Raw genomic sequence first — 24360 nt, 5'->3', positions numbered from 1 at the left:
GCTGCCGGGCGGGGGGCGCACGAGCCCGGCCGCGGGGCTGGGCAGGGCCCGCTCCGCCCTTCCCCGGGCTCCCGCGGCCGCGAGACAGAGCGGGCCCTGCCCAGCCCGGGGCGCGCGTGGACAGAGCCGTTGAGAGCCAGGCGGCGGCGGCAACGGCAGCAGCGGCTTCTGAGCGGCTTTTGAGCGGCTTTTGAGCAGCAGCGGCTTCGGCAGCGGCTTCTGAGCGGCAGCGGCTTGGGCAGGAGCAGCGGCAGCAGCACCAGGTGAGGCGGCGGCGGCAGCTCTCGGCGGCCCGGAGCCCGCCCTCCGCCGCTCCCCGCGATGGTGCCTCCCCCGTCCCCCCAGCGTCCCCCCGCAGGGGCTCGCGGCACCGCTCCCCTCTCCCGGTACTGGCAGCGCCGGCGCCGGCCGAGCCGCCGCTGGGTCTGGGTCTGCCGAGGCAGCGCCGGCCCCTGGCGCTCCCCGGCCCGCCCCCAGGCCCCGCCCCGCCTGGGGCCGCCGCCACACGCAGGAGCCCGGCGCGGCGCGGACCGGCGGCTCCGCGGCCTCTCCCTCCGGGCGCCGCGGCCTCCCGGCAGCCGCGACCCCCGGGACCCCGGAGCGCGGTGCTGCTGCGGGGGTGCCGTCACCGGCAGCGCGGTCGGGCGAGGTGCCCGTGCTCCTCCTGACCCGCATTGACCCGTCGGCCTATCTGCGCTCCGGGACCGGCGGGGAGCGGCGCGCCGCGGAGCCTCGGCCGGGAAAGGCCGGGAATGATGCGGCTCCGCTCGGCCCGGAGCGCCCGGTGGGGGCCGGCGGGGACCCCGCGCGCAGCGACAGCGGCCGCGTCTGTCGCACGGGGCACGACAAGGAGAGCTTCGAGCGGCTTTACCGCGTGGGACCGCTGCTGGGGAGAGGCGGCTTCGCGTCCGTGTACTCGGGGCTCCGCCTGTGTGACAACAGCCCGGTAAGGGCGGGCCCGGCGGCGGGGCTCGGCTCAGCTCAGCTCAGCCCAGCGCTGCCCTTGGCTCGCAGGTGGCGATCAAACAAGTGGCTCGGGAGCGCATCTCCTCGTGGGGCGAGCGGGTGAGTGCGCGGGGCCACCGGGACAGTGCGGGGCAGAGCGGGTGGGGGTGAGCCGGTGGGGGGGGAAAGTGGGACAGCGAGAGGGGAGTGGGTGTGGAGTCACCAGGGGACACGGGCCGGGTAGGGGTGCACCAGAGCATCCCTGGGGATTGCGGGGGGCGCCTGCAGGAGGGCATCAGAGCATCCCAGGCAGGGAGGCACAGGAGCCCCGGGCCAGCATCGGCCCTGCTGACGGTGCCGTGGTCCCCCTGCAGCCCAGCGGCACTCGCATTCCCATGGAGATAGCCATGTTGAGGAAGGTGCGCTCCGGCTGCAGTGCCATCATCCAGCTCCTCAGTTGGTTTGAGCTGCCCCACTCCTTTGTGCTGGTTCTGGAGCGTCCGGAGCCATCGCAGGACCTCTCCAACTTCATCAAAAAACGGAGGTTCCTGCCCAAGGATCCGGCGCGGGGCATTTTCCTCCAGGTGCTGGTGGCTGCGCGGCACTGCCACAGCCGCGGTGTCCTGCACAGGGATATCAAGCCCAAGAACATCATCATCAACTTGGCCACCAGAGAGGTCAAGCTTGCTGACTTTGGTTGCAGCACCCTCCTCAGGGACACGGTCTACACCAAATTTAGCGGTGAGCCCACAGCCCAGGGTGCTTCCGGTACCGGGCGGTTTGTGAACAAGAGTCATGTGCTGATGATGAGGTGGCGGGTCACACCGAGCGTGCGTCCCCACGTCCGTGGGGCCACCGGTGCAGCCCCTGCATCCCTGGGGATCCGCGGGCGAGAATCCAGGAGCAGGCGGCATCTGCCTAATGAGGTGCGCCCGTATCCTGTTGTAGGAACACCTTTGTACTACCCGCCGGAGTGGTTCCGCTGGCACTGCTACCACGGCCGTCCGGCGGCGATCTGGTCCCTGGGCGTGCTGCTGTATGAGATGGTGTGCGGGGTCCTCCCCTTCCGGTGCTGCGAGGACATCGTCAGCGGGCAGCTCTTCTTCCAGCGCCGGATCTCTGTCGGTAGGTACCTGGCTTCGCAGCAGCAGGGGAAGGTCGGGGTTTAGGGGTGGCAGCTGATCTCCCTTGGTCAGCTGGAGGAGGTGGCCCGTGTCCTGCCATCCTGCTCTCCTCCAAACCGAGTCATGGAGCAGGAGGTCTGGGTGCAGCTCTGAGCGCACCCAGGCCTGGGCGCTGCGGACGGTGGCACAAGGTAGGCAGGAGCCTCCTGCAACTGAGCGGCATTCCCGGATTCTCCCCAGAATGCCAGCACCTCATCAGGTGGTGCTTGTCCATGAGAGCTCGCGACAGGCCATCCCTGGACGATGTGTTCAACCACCCTTGGCTGCAAACATCCACTGCCCCAGGAGACAGCCGCCCTCCACCCTCACAGCCTGAGCCAGCAGCTGGGCAAGTAAGCTGGGGGTGCCTCTTGGGGGGAGCGTGGGGTTTGGGGGTTTGGCAGGTTGGGTATTTTGGTGGGGATTTGGGCTCTTGGGAGGTTGGGATGGATATTGGGGGCCTGTGGGGATTTTTTGGAGACTTTGAGGTTTTGGGGGTTGTTTTTTGGGGGGGACTTTGTCGGTTTTGCGGAGAGCTGGTGGTTTTGGGTGTTTGGGGGTTTTGGGAGTTTGGTGAGGTTGGGTGTTTCGGGGGGACTTTCGGGGGGTGTTTGGGGGATTGGGTGTTTTGTGGGACTTTTGCAGTTATTGGGGGGCTTGTGGGGATTGGATTCTGGGTTCCTTGGAGAGCAATAGGTCTCAGAGGGACGCCTCATAAGAGTTAATTCTCCTCCTTGTAGCTGGGGCAGTGGTGAGGTCGGGCTTTAGTCTGAGGATAACGCTGGTAACACACCGATTGTATAGTGGTTTCTGATTAGCACTTACCCTGAGCAAGGCTGATTCAGTCTCTCATGCTCTGCAGTGAGGAGAGACAAGACCTAACAGCAAAGCAGCAGACAATGCGGCTACTCCAACACCAGCCACGAGCACTGCAGCTACTCCAACACCAGCCACAACCACTGCGGTGACACCAACAATGGCAACAGGCACCGTGGCTACTCCAATGGCAAGGACTGCCACTACAGCTACAACTCCAGCAACATGCACTGCTGCTATTCCAACCGGGGCAAAAAAAAGCAGTGTGGCTACTCCAAACTCAGTGACAAGCAGTGAGGCTTCTCAAACCCAAGCCACAAGCACTGCAGGTACTGCAAGTACAGCGACAGACACATCGGCCAAGGACAGGCACTGTGGCTGGTGCGACCCAATTCAACATGCCCTGCAGTTAATCCAGCCCCAGGCACAAGGACTGCAGTTACTCCACCACCAGTTTTAAGCTCTGCAGCTCCTCTATCTCTGGGAAGGAGCAATGGCGCTACTCTAAGGCCTGCTATGTATGCAGTGGCTACGTCAACCCCAGCCACAAACACTGCGGCTACTCCAGTGCAAGCCACAACCACTGCAGCCTCTCCAACACCAGTGACACACACTGCTGCTCCTGCAGCCCCATCGACAAGCAGTGAGGCTTCTCCACCCCAGGCCCTGAGAACTGTGCCTACTGCAACCATGGCAGCAGGCACATGGGCTACTCCAATGCCAAGGACAGGCGCTGTGGCTGCTGCAGCTCCGAAGACAGGCACTGCAGGTATTCCAACCGCATCAACAAGCACTGAGGCTGCTCCGGTGCGAGCCTCCCGCTGGGCGGGCACTCCCCATACCCACAGCTGCCCCCCAGGTCACCCTCAAGTAACATCCTAGACCCAAAACTGCTCCCAGGCGACCCCCTAGTGACCCCCAGGCGCACAAACGTTCCCCAAGTGTCACCCAAATGAAATCCCAGACCCACAACTGCCCTCCAAGTGACCCCCAAGACCCACAACTGCCCTCCAGTCAGCCCCCAGACCTACAACAGCCCCACAACTGCCCCCCGAGTAACAACTCAGACGCACAACAGCGCCCCAGGTGACCTCCCAGACCCACCACAGCCCCCCAAGTGACCTCCCAGAACCACAACTGCCCCCCGAGTGACCTCCCAGACACACAACGGCCCCCAACTGACCCCACAGACCCACAACTGCCCCCCAAGAGAGCCCACAGACCTACCTCTGCCCCCCAAGTGTTCACCCAGTGACCCCCAGAGCCATAACTGCCCCCACATGATCCCCTCAGCCCTACAACTGCCCCCCTAGTGGCTCCGTGGATCCACAACTGCCTCCTAAATGACCCCCCCAGTGATTCCCCAGACCCAAAGCTGCCTCCCAAATGACCCCCAAGTGACTCCCCAGTCCCACAACTTCCCCACAAGTGATCTCCCTGACCTACAACTGCCCCCCAAGTGACACCCCAGTGAGCCCCAGACCCACAGTAGTTCCTCAAGTGACCCGCAAATGAATTCCCAGACTCACAACTGCACCATGTGCCCCCGAAGTGATCCCCAACACCCACAACTGCCCCTCAAGTGACTCACAAGTAAATTCCTAGACCCAAAACGTCCCCCCAGGTGATCCCCCAGACCCACAACTGCACTCCAGTGACCCCCAGACCCACAACTGCTCCCAAAGTGACTGACCCAGACCAACCACAGCCCCCCAGTGACCCCAGAGTGAACCCTGAGACCTACAACTGCCCCCAAATGATACCCCAGACCTACAACTGCCCTCCAAGTGACCCTGCAGACCCACAAGTGCCCCCAAGTGACCCCAAAGTGAGCCCCCATACCCACAACTGCCCCCCAGGTGACCCTCAAGTAACATCCTAGACCAAAAACTCCTCCAAAGTGACACCTAGTGACACCCAGGCACACAACAGTTCCCCAAGTGTCCAACTGAACCCTGAGACCTACAACTGCCCCCCAAATGATACCCCAGACCTACAACCGCCCTCCAAGTGACCCTCCAGACCCACAAGTGCCCCCAAGTGACCCCAAAGTGACTCCTCAGACCCTCAACTGCCCCTAAGTGACCCAGAAGTGAAACCCCAGGCCCACAGCTGCCGCCAGGTGACCACTCAGACCCACAACTGCTCCCAAAGTGACTGACCCAGACCAACCACAGCCCCCCAGTGACCCCAAAGTGAACCCTGAGACCTACAACTCCCCCCCAAATGATAACCCGGACCTACAACCGCCCTCCAAGTGACCCTCCAGACCCACAAGTGCCCCCAAGTGCCCCCAAAGTGACTCCCCAGACCCACAACTGCACTCCAGTGACCCCCAGATCCACAACTCCTCCCAAAGTGACTGACCCAGACCAACCACAGCCCCCCAGTGACCCCAAAGTGAACCCCGAGACCTACAACTGCCCCCCAGATGATACCCCAGACCTACAACTGCCCTCCAAGTGACCCTCCGGACCCACAAGTGCCCCCAAGTGACCCCAAGGTGACTCCTCAGACCCACAACTGCCCCCTAAGTGACCCAGAAGTGAAGCCCCAGACCCACAACTGCCACCAGGTGAACACTCAAACCCACAACTGCCCTCCAAGTGACCCCAAAGGCAACCCTATGACCCACAACTGCTCCACAGTGACTTCCCAGAACCACAGCTGCCCCCCAAGTGACCTCCCACACCAAAGACTGCCCCCTAAGTTACTCCCAAGTGGTTCCTCAGACTGACAAATACCCCCGAAATGACCTCAAAGAGACCACTCAGACCCACAACTGTCTGCCAAGTGACCCGGAAGTGACCCCTCAGACCCCCAACTGCCCCACAAGTGAGTCCCATGACCTACAACTGCCTCCCAAGTGACCCCCAAGTGAGCCCCCATACCCACAACTGCCCCCGAGGTGACCCTCAAGTAACATCCTAGACCCAAAACTGCTCCCAAGTGACCCCTAGTGACCCCCAGGCGCACAACAGTTCCCCAAGTGTCCCCCAAATGAAATCCCAGACCCACAACTGCCCTCCAAGTGACCCCCAAGACCCACAACTTCCCTCCAGTCAGCCCCCAGACCTACAACAGCCCCACAACTGCCCCCCAAGTGACCACTCAGACCCACAACTGCCCTCCAAGTGATCTCCCAGAACCACAACTGCCCCCGTGTGAACCCCCAGACACACAACTGCCCCCCAAGAGACCCCACAGACCTACCTCTGCCCCCCAAGTGTTCACCCAGTGACCCCCAGAGTAATAACTGCCCCCACATGATCCCCTCAGCCCTACAACTGCCCACCTAGGCCCTCCCCGTACCCATAACTGCCCCCCAAATGCCCCCCCAGTGATTCCACAGTCACAAAGCTGCTTCCCAAGTGATCCCCAAGTGACTCCCCAGACCCACAACTTCCCCACAAGAGATCTCTCTCACCTACAACTGTTCCTCAGGTGACCCCCACATGAATTCCCAGACCCACAACTGCACCATGTGCTCCCCAAGTGATCCCCAACACCCACAACTGCCCCTCAAGTGACTCACAAGTAAATTCCTAGACCCAAAACGTCCCCCCAGGTGATCCCCCAGACCCACAACTGCACTCCAGTGACCCCCAGACCCACAACTGTTCCCAAAGTGACTGACCCAGACCAACCACAGCCCCCCAGTGACCCCAAAGTGAACCCTGAGACCTACAACTGCCCCCCAAATGATATCCCAGACCTACAACTGCCCTCCAAGTGACCCTGCAGACCCACAAGTGCCCCCAAGTGACCCCAGAGTGACTCCTCAGACCCACAACTGCTCTCTAAGTGATCCAGAAGTGAACCCCCAGACCCACAACTCCCGCCAGGTGATCATTCAGACCCACAACTGCCCTCCAAGTGACCCCAAAGGCATCCCTATGATCCACAACTGCTCCACAGTGACTCCCTGGACCCACAGCTGCCCCCCAAGTGACCTCCCACACCAAAGACTGCCCCCTCAGTTACTCCCAAGTGATCCCCCAGACCCACAAATCCCCCCCAAATGACCTCAAAGAGACCACTCAGACCCACAGCTGTCTGCCAAGTGACCCCAAAGTTTCCTCCCAGACCCCCAACTGCCCCACAAGTGACTCCCCTTACCTACAACTGCCCCCCAACTGACCCCCCTTATCTCCCCAGACCCACAACTGCCCACAAATGACTTCCCCTTATCACGCCAGCCTCACAGCAGCCCCACATGTGTCTCCCCTGACCTACAACTGCCCCCAGGTAACCCTCAAGTAACATCCTAGACCCAAAACTGCTCCCAAGTGACCCCTAGTGACCCCCAGGCGCACAACAGTTCCCCAAGTGTCCCCCAAATGAAATCCCAGACCCACAACTGCCCTCCAAGTGACCCCCAAGACCCAAAACTACCCTCCAGTCATCTCCCAAACATACAACAGCCCCACAACTGCCCCCCTGAGTAACCACTCAGACCCACAACTGCCATCCAAGTGACCTCCCAGACCCACAGCTACCCCCCAAGTGACCCCCCCAGACACACAACTGCCCCAACTGACACCACAGACCCACAACTGCCCCCCAAGACAACCCACATACCTACCTTTGCCCCCCAAGTGTTAACCAAGTGACCCCCAGAGCCATAACTGCCCCCACATGATCCCCTCAGCCCTAAAACTGCCCCACTAGTGGCCCCATGGACCCACAACTGCCCCCCAAATGACCCCCGCAGTGATTCCTCAGACCCAAACCTGCCTCTCAAATGACACCCAAGTGACTCCCCAGTCCCACAACTTCCCCACAAGTGATCTCCCTGACCTACAACTGCCCCCCAAGTGACACCCCAGTGAGCCCCAGACCCACAGTAGTTCCTCAAGTGACCCCCAAATGAATTCCCAGACTCACAACTGCCCCATGTGCCCCCGAAGTGATCCCCAACACCCACAACTGCCCCTCAAGTGACTCACTAGTAAATTCCTAGACCCAAAACGTCCCCCCAGGTGATCCCCCAGACCCACAACTGCACTCCAGTGACCCCCAGACCCACAACTGCTCCCAACGTGGCTGACCCAGACCAACCACAGCCCCCCAGTGACCACAAAATGAGCCCAGAGACCTACAACTGCCCACCAAATGATACCCCAGACCCACAACTGCCCTCCAAGTGAGCCCAAAAGGAACCCTCAGACCCACAACTGCCCCACAGTGACTCCCCAGACACAGAGCTGCCCCCCAAGTGACCTCCCAGACCAAAGACTGCCCCCTCAGTTACTCCCAAGTGATCCCCCAGACCCACAAATACCCCCGAAATGACCTCAAAGAGACCACTCAGACCCACAACTGTCTGCCAAGTGACCCGGAAGTGACCCCTCAGACATACAGCTGCCCCACAAGTGACTCCCCTTATCTCCCCAGCCCCACAGCAGCCCCACGAGTGACTCCCCTGACCTACAGCTGCCTCCCAAGTGACCCCCAAGTGAGCCCCCATACCCACAACTGCCCCACAGGTGACCCTGAAGTAACATCCTAGACCAAAAACTCCTCCCAAGTGACCCCTAGTGACCCCCAGGCGCACAACAGTTCCCCAAATGTCCCCCAAATGAAATCCCAGACCCACAACTGCCCTCCAAGTGCCTCCCAAGACCCACAACTTCGCTCCAGTCAGCCCCCAGACCTACAACAGCCCCACAATTGCCCCCCAAGTGACCACTCAGACCCACAACTGCCCTCCAAGTGATCTCCCAAAATTGCAACTGCCCCCAAGTGACCCCACAGACCCACAACTGCCCCCTAAGAGAGCCCACAGGCCTACCTCTGCCCCACAGGTGTTCACCAAGTGACCCCCAGAGCCATAACTGCCCCCACATGATCCCCTCAGCCCTACAACTGCGTCCCTAGTGGCCCCCCGGACCCATAACTTCCTCCCAAATGACCCCCCAGTGATTCCCCAGACCCAAACCTGCCTCCCAAGTGACCCCCAAATTGACTCCCCTGACGCACAACTTCCCCACAGGAGATCTCCCTGACCTACAACTGTTCCTCAGGTGACCCCCACATGAATTCCCAGACCCACAACTGCACCATGTGCTCCCCAAGTGATCCCCAACACCCACAACTGCCCCTCAAGTGACTCACAAGTAAATTCCTAGACCCAAAACGTCCCCCCAGGTGATCCCCCAGACCCACAACTGCACTCCAGTGACCCCCAGACCCACAACTGCTCCCAAAGTGACTGACCCAGACCAACCACAGCCCCCCAGTGACCCCAAAGTGAACCCTGAGACCTACAACTGCCCCCCAAATGATACTCCAGACCTACAACTGCCCTCCAAGTGACCCTGTTCCACAAGTGCCCCCAAGTGACCCCCAAAGTGACTCCTCAGACCCACAACTGCCCCTAAGTGACCCAGAAGTGAAACCCCAGACCCACAGCTGCCGCCAGGTGACCACTCAGACCCACAACTGCCATCCAAGTGAGCCCAAAGGCAACCCTAAGACCCACAACTGCTCCACAGTGACTCCCCGGACCCACAGCTGCCCCCCAAGTGACCTCCCACACCAAAGACTGCCCCCTAAGTTAGTCCCAAGTGATTCCTCAGACCCACAAATCCCCCCCAAATGACCTCAAAGAGACCACTCAGACCCACAACTGTCTGCCAAATGACCCCAAAGTGACCCCTCTGACCCCCCAGCTTCCCCACAAGCAACTCCCCTTACCTACAACTGCCCCCCAACTGACCCCCCCTTATCTCCCCAGACTTACAACTGCCCCACAGGTGACTCCCCTGACCCACAGCTGCCTCCCAAGTGACCCCCAAGTGAGCCCCCATACCCACAACTGCCCCCCAGGTAACCCTCAAGTAACATCCTAGACCCAGAACTCCTCCCAAGTGACCCCTAGTGACCCCCAGGCGCACAACAGTTCCCCAAATGTCCCCCAAATGAAATCCCAGACCCACAACTGCCCTCCAAGTGACCCCCAAGACCCACAACTTCCCTCCAGTCAGCCCCCAGACATACAACAGCCCCACAAGTGCCCCCAAGTGACCACTCAGTCCCACAACTGCCCCCAAGTGACCTCCCAGACCCACAACTGCCCCCCAAGTAACCCCACAGACACACAAGTGCCCCCAAGTGACCTCCCAGACCCACAACTGCCCCCCAAGTAACCCCACAGACACACAAGTGCCCCCAAGTGACCCCACAGACCCACAACTGCCCCCCAAGAGAGCCCACAGACCTACCTCTGCCCCCCAAGTGTTCACCCAGTGACCTACAGAGCCATAACTGCCCCCACATGATCCCCTCAGCCCTACAACTGCCCCCCTAGTGGCCCCCCGGACCCACAACTGCCCCCCAAATGACCCCCCAGTGATTCCTCAGACCCAAAGCTGCTTCCCAAATGACCCCCAAGTGACTCCCCAGTCCCACAACTTCCCCACAAGTGATCTCCCTGACCTACAACTGCCCCCCAAGTGACACCCCAGTGAGCCCCAGACCCACAGTAGTTCCTCAAGTGACCCCCAAATGAATTCCCACACCCACAACTGCCCCATGTGCCCCCGAAGTGATCCCCAACACCCACAACTGCCCCTCAAGTGACTCACAAGTAAATTCCTAGACCCAAAACGTCCCCCCAGGTGATCCCCCAGACCCACAACTGCACTCCAGTGACCCCCAGACCCACAACTGCTCCCAAAGTGACTGACCCAGACCAACCACAGCCCCCCAGTGACCCCAAGGTGAACCCTGAGACCTACAACTGCCCCCAAATGATAACCCAGACCTACAACTGCCCTCCAAGTGACCCTGCAGACCCACAAGTGCCTCCAAGTGACCCCACAGTGACGACTCAGACACACAACTGCCCCCTAAGTGACCCAGAAGTGAAACCCCAGACCCACAACTGACACCAGGTGACCACTCAGACCCACAACTGCCCTCCAAGTGACCCCAAAAAGAACCGTAAGACCCAGAAGTGCCCCACAGTGTCTCCCTGTACCCACAGCTGCCCCCAAGTGACCTCCCACACCAAAGACTGCCCCCTAAGTTACTCCCAAGTGATCCCCCAGACCCACAAATACCCCCGAAATGACCTCAAAGAGACCACTCAGACCCACAACTGCCTGCCATGTGACCCAAAGTTTCCCTCCAGACATCCAACTTCCCCAGAAGTGACTCCCCTGACTTACAACTGCCCCCCAAATGACCCCCCTTATCTCCCCAGACCCACAACTGCCCACAAATGACTTCCCCTTATCTCCCCAGCCCCACAGCAGCCCCACAAGTGACTCCCCTGACCTACAGCTGCCTCCCAAGTGACCCCTTAGTGACCCCCAGGTGCACAACAGTTCCCCAAGTGTCCCCAAATGAAATCCCAGACCCACAACTGCCCTCCAAATGACCCCCAAGAGCCACAACTGCCCCCAAGTGACCTCCCAGCCCCACAACTGGCTCCCAAGTAACCACTCAGACCCACAACTGCCTCCCAAATGACCCCCCCCAGTGATTCCCCAGACCCAAACCTGCCTCCCAAGTGACCCCCAAGTGACTCCCCAGACCCACAACTTCCTCACAAGTGATCTCCCTGACCTACAGCTGACCCCCAAGTGACACCCCAGTGAGCCCCAGACCCACAGTAGTTCCTCAAGTGACCCCCGAATGAATTCCCACACCCACAACTGCACCATGTGCCCCCCATTTGATCCCCAACACCCACAACTGCCCCTCAAGTGACTCACAAGTAAATTCCTAGACCCGAAATGTCCCCCCCAGGTGAACCTCCAGACCCAAAACTGCCCTCCAGTAACCCCTGGACCCACAGCTGCTCCCAAAGTCCCCACTCAGACCCACAACTGACACCCCTCCTGACACACCAGATCCACAACTGCCCAGCATGTGACCCCCCGGACCCACAACTGCACCACAAGTGACCCCCAGCTGACCCCTCAGACCCACAGCTGCCCTTCAAGTTACCACCATCGAGCCTCAACTTCCCCCAAAGTGCCCTCTTAATGACTCCCAAGACCCACAGCTGTCCACCAAGTTACGCCCGCAGAACCAACACTTCCTCGCCAGTCACCCCCCAGACCCACAGCTGCCCCCAAGTGAAGCGTACAACTGCCCTCCAAGTTATCCCCAAGTGATTCCCCAAAACCACAGCTGCCCCCCAAGTGAAGCGCACAGCAGCCCTCCAAGTTATCCCCAAGTGATTCCCCAAAACCATAACTGCCCTCCAAGTGCCCCCAGTTAAACCCTCAGACCCACAACTGCCCCCAAGTGACCCTTCAGATCCAAAACTGGCCCCTGGTGACTCCCCATACCCACAACTGCCCCCCAAGTGACCCCCCTCGTGACTGCACAGACCCACAACTGCCCTCCAAGTGATCTCCAACTGAGCACCCATACCCACAAATATCCCCCCAGTGACCACCCAGACCCACAACTACCCCACAAGAGACCCTCCTCGGACCCACAACTGCCCCCCAAGTGACCTGAAAGAGACCACTCAGGCCATACTGCTCAGGCACTGGATTTGCAGCTGCTTTGCTGTGTTAGGAAACTGCAGTGACTTTTGCCTAGTCAGAAGGATGGGTTGGTTTAGTTTGCCTCTTGGATCAGTCTGAAGTCAAGATCTTTGTGTGCAGAGACAGAGCTTTGCACTCTGCAGAAGTGCCGATTCTGATGAGGTGAGGGGTAAAAGGCAGATGCTCCCTCCTTAACAGACTTAATGCTTTGTAAGCATAAATGGAAGGAAACAGAAACGGAATCGTGGGAAGGACTCCAAGGCACTCGGATTTATTCCACAAGAAGGCTTCCTGTGCAAACATGGCTCAGAATGAATCTGATCGCCAGCCTTTAAGCGCTGCTTCCAAAGGAAACGGGGCAAAATGGTCAAGAAGATTTTTAGAATTATTTCTTTCACTCATCTCAGCGAAGCAAAAGACCCAGCTTGTTGCTGAGCTGTTAAACCCAAATGAACAGATCAGCTGTGTAACAGAAAGAGGTGCAGGGACACAGGGCTAAGACTTCAGTTTTCCAGAGAAAAGGAATGTTGTGCTTTGATTTGATCAACCCTGCTGTGACTGATGGAAGAAGCCTCAGCACCTGTGTTTCAAGCAGCTTGCTTGCACAAGTCACACAGTGTTTATGGTGAAGATTTCCTGTGCCACAGGCCTGACAAATTCCCTTTTAAGTAGAGAAAGAATGCATTTCACATGGTATCTGCAAACTGTCAACAACACTAATAAGAAGAGGACTTGATCTTACAAAGTGCTGTGCTTATTCAGTCCTGCAGATAGAAGAGATCCTTCAAGTCTGTGCCGTGGGCTTCAGGTGCTAGTTAGGCCATAGTGCCTGTCCATCACAAATCCATGGATCCTGCTGACAATTCATTTTAAACTACGGTACAGTTCCCTCAGCAGATGCAGCATCAATACCTCCAGATGTTTCTACAGACTAGTGCCAGTTTGCTTAGCCACTGCACTCACACAAAGCAGCAAGTCCACTGTCTGCAAGGAAAACGGTTCTTATCCCCATGAGGGTGCCCATGCACAGTCACTGTATCTCACAAGCCAGATTCCACCAGAGCTGAGAATCATGAGTCTGCTGTTTTGATGGCTGCCACCAAATAGTTCCGGACTGCCTTTGCACCTGCATCAGGACTGCCAGAAAACACCCAGCGTGGGGCAGTGTCTAGAATTAGATCCAGTGCTAAAGGTACTGAACAACATCCCAGAAATCCAGACTGGTTTGGGTTGAAGGGATGTTAAAGCTCATCCAGTTCCAAACGTCAGCAACGAGCAGGGACACCTTAAACTGGAGCAGCTTGCTCCAAGCCCCTGTGTTCAACCTTGCCTTGAACACTGCTCCCATCCTGCTCAGATCCCAACTCCATCCCTCTCCCATCCCGGCTCCATTCCGTTACCATCCCGGCTCCATTCCGCTCCCATCCCAACTCCATCCTGCTCCCATCCTGGCTCCATTCCGCTCCCATCCTGCTCCCATCCCAGCTCCATCCCACTCCCATCACGGCTCCATCCTGGCTCCATCCCGCTCCCATACTGGCTCCATCCCGCTCCCATCCCGGCTACATCTGGCACCCATTTCGGCTCCATTCTGCTCCTATCCCGCTCCCATCACAGCTCCATTCCACTCCCATCCCTCTCCCATCCCGGCTCCCATCCCAGCTCCATCCTGGCTCTATCCCGCTCCCGTCCCGCTCCCATCCCCCTCACATCCCGCTCCCATCCCCCACCCATCTCAGCTCCATCCCACTCCCATCCTGGCTCCATCCCGCTCATTCCTGGTTTGATCTCTTCCCCATCCCGCTCCGTTCCCGTCTCAGGCCCACTCCAATCCCGACTCCATCCCACTCCCATCCCGGATCCATCCCGTTCGCTCCCGGTTCGATCCCGGCTCCATCCCACTCCTATCCAGCCTTCATCCCACTCGATCCTGTTTCGATCCCGGCTCCACCCCTCTCTGATCCCGGCTCCATCCTGGCTCCACCCCCCTCCCATCCCAGCTCCATCCTGCTCCCATCCTGGCTCCATCCCGGCTCCATCCCGCTCCCATCCCGGCTACATCTGGCTCCCATTTCGGCTCCATTCTGCTCCCATCCCGCTCCCATCCTGGCTCCATCCCACTCCCATCCTGGCTCCATCCCCTTCCATCCCGGCTCCATCCTGCTCCCATCCCGGCTCCATCCTGCTCCATTCGCTCCCATCCCGTTCGATCCTGGTTCTATCCTGGCACAATCCCGCTCCCATCCTGGCTCCATCCCACTCCCATGCTGGCTCCATCCCACTCCCATCCCGGCTCCATCCCGCTCAATCCTGGTTCAATTTTGGCTCCATCCCGCTCCCATCCCGGCTCCATCCCACTCCTATCCCGGCTCCATCCTGCTCCCATCCCGGCTTCGTTCCCCTCCCATCTTGCTCCAAACCGGCTCCATCCCGCTCCCATCCCAGCTCCATCCTGCTCCCATCCCGGCTCCATCCCGCTCCCATCCCACTCCCATCCCGGTTCCATCCCGCTCCCATCCTGCTCCCATCCCAGCTCCATCCTGCTCCCATCCCGGCTCCAATCCGCTCCCATCCTGCTCCCATCCATGCTCCATCTCGCTCCCATCCCAGCTCCATCCCACTCCCATCCCGGCTCCATCCCACTCGATCCTGGTTCCATCCCGTCTCCATCCCCCTCCGATCATGGCTCCATCTCGCTCCTATCCCACTCCCATCGCGCTCCCATCCCGGCTCATCCCGCTAGATCCTCATTCAATCCTGGCTCCATCCTGGCTCCATTTCGCTCCGATCCCAGCTCCATCTCACTCCCATCCTGGCTCCATCCTGCTACCATGCCGGCTCCATTCCACTCCCATCCCGCTCTGATTCCCGATCCATATCGCTCCCATCCTGGCTCCATCCCACTGCCATCCCAGCTCCATCCCGCTCAATCCTGCTTCCATTCTGGCTCCATTCCGCTCCTATACCGGCTCCATCCCATTCCCATCCTCACTCCATCCCACTAGATCCTGGTACAATCTTGGCTCCATCCTGCTCCCATCCCGGCGCCATACCTCTCCCAACCCCAGCTCCATCCTGTTCCCATCCCGCTCCCATCCCGGCTCCATCACGCCTCTATCTTGCTCCCCTCCTGGCTCCATTCATCTCGAACCTCGCTCCCATCCTGTCTCCATCCCTCTCCCATCCCAGCTCCATCCCTATCCCATCCCGCCTCCATCCCGCTCCCATCCCGGCTCCATTCTGCTCCAATCCCGCTCCCATCCCGGCTCCACGCCGCTCCCATCCCAGCTCCATCCGGCTCCCATCCTGCTCCCATCCCGCTCCCATGACGACTCCATCCTGCTCCCATGCTGGCTCCATCCTGCTCTGCTCCTAGCTCCATCCACTTCCCATCCCGGCTTCATCCCGCTCGATCCTAGTTCCATCCCAGCTCCATCCAGGCTCCATCCCAGCTCCATCCCCCTCTGATCCCGCCTCCATCTTGCTCCGATCCCAGCTCCATACCTTTCCCATTCTGGCTTCATCCCGCTTGATCCTGGTTCTATCCCAGCTCCATCCTGGCTCCACCCCGCTCCCATCCCAGCTCCATTTTGCTCCTACCCAGGCTCCATCCCGCTCCCATCCCAGCTCCATCCCACTCCCATCCCAGCTCCATTTCATTCCTATCCAGGCTTCATACCGCTCCCATCCCAGCTCCATCCCGCTCGATCCTGGTTCAATCCCAGCTCCATCCGTCTCCGATCCCAGCTCCATTCATCTTGAACCTCGCTCCCATCGTGGCTCCATCCCTCTGCCATCCCAGCTCCATCCCTCTCCCATCCTGGCTCCATCCTGCTCCCATCCCTGCTCCATTCTGCTCCAATCGCGCTCCCTACCTGGCTCGATGCTGCTCCCATCCCGGCTCCATCCAGCTCCCATCCTGCTGCCATCCCACTCCCATGCCGGCTCCATCCCGCTTGATCCCGGCTCCATCCCGCTCCCATTCTGGCTCCATCCCGCTCAATCCTGTTTCGATCTTGGCTCCATCCCGCTCCCATCCCAGCGCCATCCCTATCCCATCCCGTATCCATCCCGCTCCCATCCTGGCTCCATCCCGCTCAATAATGGTTCAATCCCGGCTCCATCCTGTTTCCATCTTGCTCCCATCCCTCTCCCATCCTGGCTCCATTCTTCTCCCATCCCAGCTCCATCTCGCTCCCATCCTAGCTCCATGTGGCTCCCATCCCTCTCCCATCGTGCTCCCATGCCGGCTCCATCCCACTCTGATCCCGGCTCCATCTCTATCCTATCCCGGCTTCATCCCGCTAGATTCTGGTTCCATCCCGGCTCCATCCCAGCTCCATTCCTCTCCGATCCTGCCTCCATTCCGCTCCTATCTCGGCTCTATCCCGCTCCTATCCCGGCTTCATCCTGCTCAATCCTGGTTCAACCCCAACTCCATCCCGGCTCCATCCCACTCCAGTACTGGCTCCATCCCGCTCCCATCCCGTCTCCATCCCTCTCCCATCCTACCTACATCCCGCTACCATCCCAACTCCATTCCGTTCCTATCATGCTCCGATCCCGGCTCCATATCGCTCCCATCCCGGTCCCAACCCTCTCCCATCCTGGCTCCATCCCACTTGATCCTGGTTCGAACTTAGCTCGATCCTGCTCCCATCCCAGGTCCATCCTGCTCCCATCCCGGTGCCACCCCTATCGCATCCCTGCTCCATCCCGCTCCCATCCCAGCTCCATCCCGCTCAATCCTGGTTTGAACCAGGCTCCATCCTGCTCCCATGTTGCTCCCATCCCACTCCCATCCCGACTCCATCCCTTTCCCATCCCAGCTCATTCCCTCTCACCTCCGGTCTCCCTCCTGTTCCCATCACCGCTCCATTCCGCTCCCACCCTGTCTCCATTTCGCTCCCATCCCAGCTCCATCCCGGCTCCATTACACTCCAATCCTGCTCCTGCTCCAGCTCCATCCCGTTCTCATCCGGGCTCCATCCCAATCCAGTCCTGGCTCCATCTCTCTCCCATCCCCTCTTTATCCCACTCCCATCCTGGCTCCATCCCGCTCCCATCCCAGCTGCATTTCGCTCCCATCCCGCTCCCATCCTGGCTCCATCCCGCTCCCATCCCAGCTGCATTTCGCTCCCATCCCGCTCCCATTCTGGCTCCATCCTGCTCCAATCTCGGCTCCATCCCACTCCCATCCCAGCTCCATCCCACTCCCATCCCGGCTCCATCCCCCTCAGTCCTGCTTTAATCACGGCTCCATCCCGCCTCCATCCCTTTCCCATCCAAGCTCCAACCCGCTCCCATCCCGGCTCCATCCCTCTCCCATCCCGCTCCCATCCCAGCTCCATCCCTCTCTCATCCTGACTCCATCGTTCTCCCATCCTGTCTCCATCCCGTCTCCATCCCGGTCCCATCCTGTCTCCATCCCGCTTGATCCTGGTCCGATCCCAGCTCCATCCTGCTCCCATTCTGGCTCCATCCCGCTCCCATCCTGGCTCCATTCTGTTCCCATCCCAGCTCCATCCTGCTCCCATCCTTGCTCCATCCCGCTCCCATCCCAGCTGCATCCCTCTCCCATCCCGGCTCCATCCTACTCCCATCCTGGCTCCATCCTACTCCCATCCTTGCTCCATCCTGCTCCCATCCCGGCTTCATCCTGCTCCCATCCCAGCTCCATCCCTCTCCCATCGTGGCACCATCCAGCTCCCATCCTGGCTCCATCCTGGCTCTATCCCGCTCCCATCCCAGCTCCATTCTGCTCCCATCTCACTCCCATCCCAGCTCCATCCAGCTCCCTTCCCAGCTCCAATACTCTCCCATCCCGGCTTCATCCAGCTCTGATCCTGGCTTCATCCCGCTCCCATCTCGGCTCCATCCCACTCCCATCCTGGCTCCATCCTGCTCAATCCTGGTTCGATCCCGGCTACATCCTCTTCTGATCCCAGCTCCATCCCGGCTCCATTCCGCTTCCATCTCGGCTCTATTCGTCTCCCATCCCGGCTTTATCCGACTCCCGTCCCATCTCCATCCTGCTCTCCTCCTCCCATCTCGGCTCTATGCTGTTCCATTCCCGGCTCCATTGCGTTCCCATCCCGGCTTCATACTTCTTGATCCTGGTTCTATCCCGGCTCCATTACGGCTCCATCTGCTCCAATCTTGGCTCCATCTTGCTCTCATCCCGGCTCCATCCCGCTTCCATCCTGGCTACATTCCGCTCCCATCCCGGCTCCATCACGGTCTCATCCCAGCTCCATCCTGGCTCTATTCTGCTCCCATCCCGGCTCCATTCTGCTCCCAGCTTGCTCCCATCCCAGCTGCATCCGACTCCCATCCTGGCTCCATTCTTCTCCCATCCCAGCTCTATCCCGCTCCCATCCTAACTCCATCTGGCTCCCATCCCTCTCCCATCATTCTCCCATGCTGGCTCCATCCCACTCTGATCCCGCATCCTGCTCCTACCTGGCCTTCATCAGCTAGATTCTGATTTCCTCCTGCTCCCCCCCCCCCCCCCCCCCCCCCCCCCCAACGCCCCCCTCTATCCTACTCCCATCCCGGCTCCATCCCGTTCCCATCCTGGCTTCATCCCGCTCTATCCTGGTTCCATGCCGGCTCCACCCCAGCTCGAATCTCTATCCATCTCCGATCCCGGCTCCATTCCGCTCCCATCTCAGCTCCATCCCGCTCCCATCCCGGCTCCAACCATCTCCCATCCTAGCTACATCCTGCTACCATCCCAACTCCATTCTGCTCCTATCATGCTCCAATCCCAGCTCCATATCGCTCACATCCCGTTTCCATCCCGTTCCCATCCTGGCTCCATCCCGCTTGATCCTGGTTCGATCTTGGCTCGATCCCTCTTCCATCCCAGCTCCATCCTGCTCCGATCCCAGCTCCATCCAGCTCTGTTACTGCCTCCATCTTGTTCCCATCCCGGATGCATCCTGCTCCCATCCTGGCTCCATTCTGTTCCCATCCCTCCCTCCATCCAGCTCCCATTCCAGCTCCATCCTGCTCCCATCCCAACTCCATCCCGCTCCTATCTTGGCTCCATCCTGGCTCTATCCCAGCTCCATTTTGCTCCCATCTCAGCTCCATCCCGCTCCCATCCCGGCTCCATCCCGGCTCTATCCCCCTCCTATCCCGGCTCCATTTTGCTCCCATCTCAGCTCCATCCTGCTCCCATCCCGGCTCCATCCCCTTCCCATCCCGGCTCCATCCTGGCTCCATCGAACTGCCATCCCAGGTCCATTCCGCTCCCATCCCGTTCCCATCCCGGCTCCATCCTGCTCCCATCCTGCTCCCATTCTGCTCCCATCCCGGCTGCATCCCTCTCTCGTCCCGGCTATGTCCTGCTCCCATTTCAGCTCCATCCCGCTCCCATCCCGCTCCCACCCCCCTCCCATCTTGGCTCTGTCCCTCTCCATTCCTGGCTCCATCCCGCTCCCATGCCGGCTCCATTCGTCTCCCATCCCGGCTTCACCCCACTCCCATCCTGGCTCCATCCTGGTCTCATACCGTTCCCATCTCGGCTCCATCCCACTCTGTTTCCGGCTCCATCCCATTCCCATCCTGGCTTCATCCCCCTCGATACTGGTTCGATCCCGGCTCCCTCCCGGCTCCATCCCACTCTGACCCCGGATCTATCCCACTCCCATCCGGGCTCCATTGCACTCCCATTCCGGCTCCATCCCTCTCTCATCCCGTCTATGCCCCACTCCCATTTCAGCTTCATCCCGCTCCCATCCCACTCCCATCTCGGCTCTATGCCGTTCCTGTCCCGGCTCCATCCCACTCTCATCCTGCTCCCATTCCGCTCCCATCTTAGCTCTGTCCCGCTCCATTCCTGGCTCCATCTTGATCCCATTCCAGCTCGCGCCCATCCAAGCTCCATCCCGGCTCCATGCCGCTTTCATCTGGGCTCCATTTCACTCCCGTCTCAGCCCCATCCCGGCAGCATCCCACTCCCATCCCGCTCCCACCACAGCTCAATCCCACTCCCATCCTGACTCCATCCCTCTCCCATCCTGGCTCCATCCTGCTGCTATCACTCTCCCATGCCGGCTCCATTCTGCTCCCATCAGCTCCCATTCCGGCTCCATCCTGCTCCAATCCCGGCTCCATCCTGCTCCCATCCCACTCCCATCCCGGCTCCATCCTGCTCCCATCCTAGCTCCATCCTGCTCCCATCCCAACTCCATCCCTTTCCCATCCCAGCTCCATCCCTCTCCCCTCCTGTATCCATCCTGCTCCCATCCCGACTCCATCCCTTTCCCATCCCAGCTCCCCTCTCCCCTCTCCCCTCCTGTCTCCATCCCGTTCCCATCACAGATCCATTCCGCTCCCAACCTGCTCTCATCCTGGCTTCATCCAGCTTCCATCCTGGCTCCATTCTGTTCCCATCCAGGCTCCATCCTGCGCCCATCCCAGCTCCATCCTGCTCCCATCCGGTCTCCATTCTTCTCCCATCCCAGCTCCATCCCGCTCCCATCCCAGCTCCATCCTATCTCTATTCCGCTCCCATCCTGGCTCCATTCTGCTCTCAGCTTGCTCCCATCCCAGCTCCATCCCGCTCCCATCCCAGCTCCATCCTATCTCTATTCCGCTCCCATCCTGGCTCCATTCTGCTCTCAGCTTGCTCCCATCCCAACTCCATCCCACTCCCATCCTGGCTCCATTCTTCTCCCATGCCGGCTCCATCCCGCTCTGATCCCGGCTCCATGCCTCTCCCATCCCGGCTCCATCCCGGCTCTATCCCGCTCCCATCCCGGCTCCATTCTGATCCCATCTCGCTCCCATTCTGGCTCCATCCCGTTCCCATCCCGACTCCATCCCACTCCCATCCTGGCTCCAATCTGCTCCCATCCCGGGTCCATCCCGCTCTCATCCCGACTCTATCCCCCTCCCATCCCGCTCCCATCCCGGCTCCATCCGGCTTTGATCCTGGCTCCTTCCAGCTCTGATACTGGCTCCATCTTGCTCCCATCCCAGCTTCATCCTGCGCCCATCCTGGCTCCATTCTGTTCCCATCCCAGCTCTATCCTGCTCCCATTCGGCTCCATTCTGCTCCCATCTCTCTCCCATCCCCCTCCCATCCCGTCTCAAACTGGCTCCCAACCCAGCTCCATCCCGCTCCCATCCCGGCTCCATCCTGCTTGATCCAGGCTCCATCCAGCTCTGGATCGTGGCTCCATCCCGCTCCCATCCATACTTCATCCTGCTTGAATCTTGTCTCCATTGTTTTCCCATCCTGGCTCCATCCTGCTCCCATCCCAGCTCCATCCCACTCCCATCCTGGCTCCATCCCTTTCCCATCCTGGCTCCATCCCTCTCCCATCCCGGCTCCATCCCTTTCCCATCCTGGCTCCATCCCTCTCCCATCCCAGCTCCATCCCACTGCCATCCCAGCTCCATTCCGCACCCATCCCGCTCCCATCCCGGCTCCATCCCACTCAATCCTGGTTTGATCCTGGCTCCATCCCCCTCCGATCATGGCTCCATTCCGCTCGTATACCGGCTCCATCCCATTCCCATCCTCGTTCCATCCCTCTAGATCCTGGTACGATCTTGGCTCCATCCTGCTCCCATCCCGGCTCCATCCCTCTCCCATCCCGCTCCCATCCCAGCTCCATCCCTCTCTCATCCTGACTCCATCGTTCTCCCATCCTGTCTCCATCCCGTCTCCATCCCGGTCCCATCCTGTCTCCATCCCGCTTGATCCTGGTCCGATCCCAGCTCCATCCTGCTCCCATTCTGGCTCCATCCCGCTCCCATCCTGGCTCCATTCTGTTCCCATCCCAGCTCCATCCTGCTCCCATCCTTGCTCCATCCCGCTCCCATCCCAGCTGCATCCCTCTCCCATCCCGGCTCCATCCTACTCCCATCCTGGCTCCATCCTACTCCCATCCTTGCTCCATCCTGCTCCCATCCCGGCTTCATCCTGCTCCCATCCAGGCCCCATCTCTCTCCCATCCCGGCTCCATCCCACTGCCATCCCGGCTGCCTCCCGCCTATCTTACTCCCCCCCCGGCTCCATTCATCTCGAACCTCGCTCCCATCCTGGCTCCGTCCCTCTCCCATCCCAGCTCCATCTGTATCCCATCCCGGCTCCATCCAGTTCCCATCCTGGCTTCATCCGGCTCCCATCCCTCTCCCATCATTCTCCCATGCTGCCTCCATCGCACTCTGATTCCGGCTCCATCCCAGCTCCTATCCCGGCTTCATCCTGCTAGATTCTGGTTCCATCCCGGCCCCATCCCACCTCCATCCCTCTCCAATCCTGCCTCCATTTGGCTCCAATGTCGGCTCCATCGGGTTCCCATCCCGGCTCCATCCATCTCCCATCCTAGCTGCATCCTGCTACCATCACAACTCCATTCCGCTCTTATCATGCTCCGATCCCAGCTCCGTATCGCTTACATCCGGGCTCCATCCCGTTCCCATCCTAGCTTCATCCCGCTTGATCCTGGTTCAATCTTAGATCCATCCCGCTCCCATCCCAGCTCCATCCTGTTCCCATCCCGGCGTCATCCCTATCCCATCCCCACCCCATCCCGCTCCCATCCCAACCCCATCCCACTCAATCCTGGTTTGAACCCGGCTCCATCCCGCTCCCATCCCAACCCCATCCCGCTCAATCCAGTTTGAAGCCGGCTCCATCCTGCTCTCATCTTGCTCCATCCCGCTCCCATCCCGACTCCATCTTGTTCCCATCCCGACTCCATCCCTCTCAATCCTGGTTCCATCTGAGCTCCATCCCGGTTGATCCTGCTCCATTCCCAACACCATCTCTCTTCCATCCTGGCTCCATCCCGCTCCCATGCCATCTCCATCCTGCTCTATCTTGGGTCGATACTGGCTCCATCCTGCTTCGATCCCGTCTCCATCCCGCTCCCATCCCGGCTTCATCCTGCTCGATCCTGGTTCGATTCCAGCTCCATCACAGCTCCATCCCGCTCCTGTCCTGGCTCCATCCTGCTCCCATCCCGCTTCCATCCCTCTCCCATCCTACCTACATCCCGCTTCCATCCCGCTCCCATCCCGCTCCCATCCCAACTCCATCCCGCTATCATCCCGGGTCCATCCCTCACCCATCCCATCTCCATCCTGCTCCCATCCTGCTTCCATCCCAGCTCCATCCCGCTCCCATCCCGGCTCCATCCGACTCCCATCCCAGCGCCATCCCTATCCCATTTCGGCTCCATCCTGCTCCCATCAGAGCTACGTCCCACTCAATCCTGGCCCGATCCTGGCTCCATCATGATCCCATCTTGCTCCCATCCCGCTCCCATCCCAGCTCCATTTCGCTCCCATCCCATCTCCATCCCGGCTCCATCCCACTCCCATCCCGCTCCCACTCCAGCTCCATCCCGTTCTCATCCGGGCTCCATCCCAATCCAGTCCTGGCTCCATCTCTCTCCCATCCCCTCTTTATCCCACTCCCATCCTGACTCCATCCCGCTCCCATCCCAGCTGCATTTCGCTCCCATCCCGCTCCCATCCCAGCTCCATCCTGCTCTCATCCCGGCTCCATCCCCCTCAATCCTGGTTCAATCCCAGCTCCATCCCGCCTCCATCCCTTTCTCATCCAAGCTCCAACCCGCTCCCATCCCGGCTCCATCCCTCTCAAATCCCGCTCCCATCCCAGCTCCATCCCTCTCCCATCCCGACTCCATCGTGCTCCCACCCTGTCTCCATTCCGCTCCCATCCTGTCTCCGTCCCGCTTGATCCTGGTCCGATCCCAGCTCCATCCTGCTCCCATTCTGGCTCCATCCCGCTCCCATCACGGCTCCATTCCATTCATATCACGGCTCCCATCCCGGCTCCATCCTGCTTGCATCCCGGCTGCATCCCAGCTCCCATCCCAGCTCCATCCCTCTCCCATCCCGGCACCATCCAGCTCCCATCCCTGCTCCATCCTGGCTCT

General features: G+C 60.0%; 1 protein-coding gene and 1 long non-coding RNA gene across 2 annotated transcripts in view; one reads left to right on the top strand and one right to left on the bottom strand.

The window, feature by feature from the left end:
* Positions 1–1035: 1035 nt before the first annotated feature.
* On the top strand, positions 1036–2833 carry LOC133263773 (serine/threonine-protein kinase pim-1-like; the record flags this gene model as incomplete). The annotated part of the gene is made up of 3 exons (XM_061443651.1): positions 1036–1065; positions 1320–2064; positions 2754–2833. Coding segments are annotated over 3 exons (855 nt in total), but the record flags the coding sequence as incomplete, so codon positions are not given.
* A 33-nt stretch (positions 2834–2866) lies between these two features.
* Positions 2867–24360, bottom strand: part of LOC133263767 (uncharacterized) — a 159434-nt gene continuing 137940 nt past the window's right edge. Inside the window, exon 3 of the long non-coding RNA XR_009741531.1 lies at positions 2867–2986. This is a non-coding gene — a long non-coding RNA (uncharacterized LOC133263767). The remainder of the gene's footprint in view (positions 2987–24360) is intronic.

The sequence above is a fragment of the Pezoporus flaviventris genome, unplaced genomic scaffold (assembly GCF_033815535.1).
Source record: "Pezoporus flaviventris isolate CSIRO_AGI_PZ_B2104156 unplaced genomic scaffold, CSIRO_AGI_Pfla_v1 ptg000457l, whole genome shotgun sequence".
Lineage (NCBI taxonomy): Eukaryota > Metazoa > Chordata > Aves > Psittaciformes > Psittacidae > Pezoporus > Pezoporus flaviventris.
This window is presented reverse-complemented; position numbering and strand designations above follow the sequence as displayed.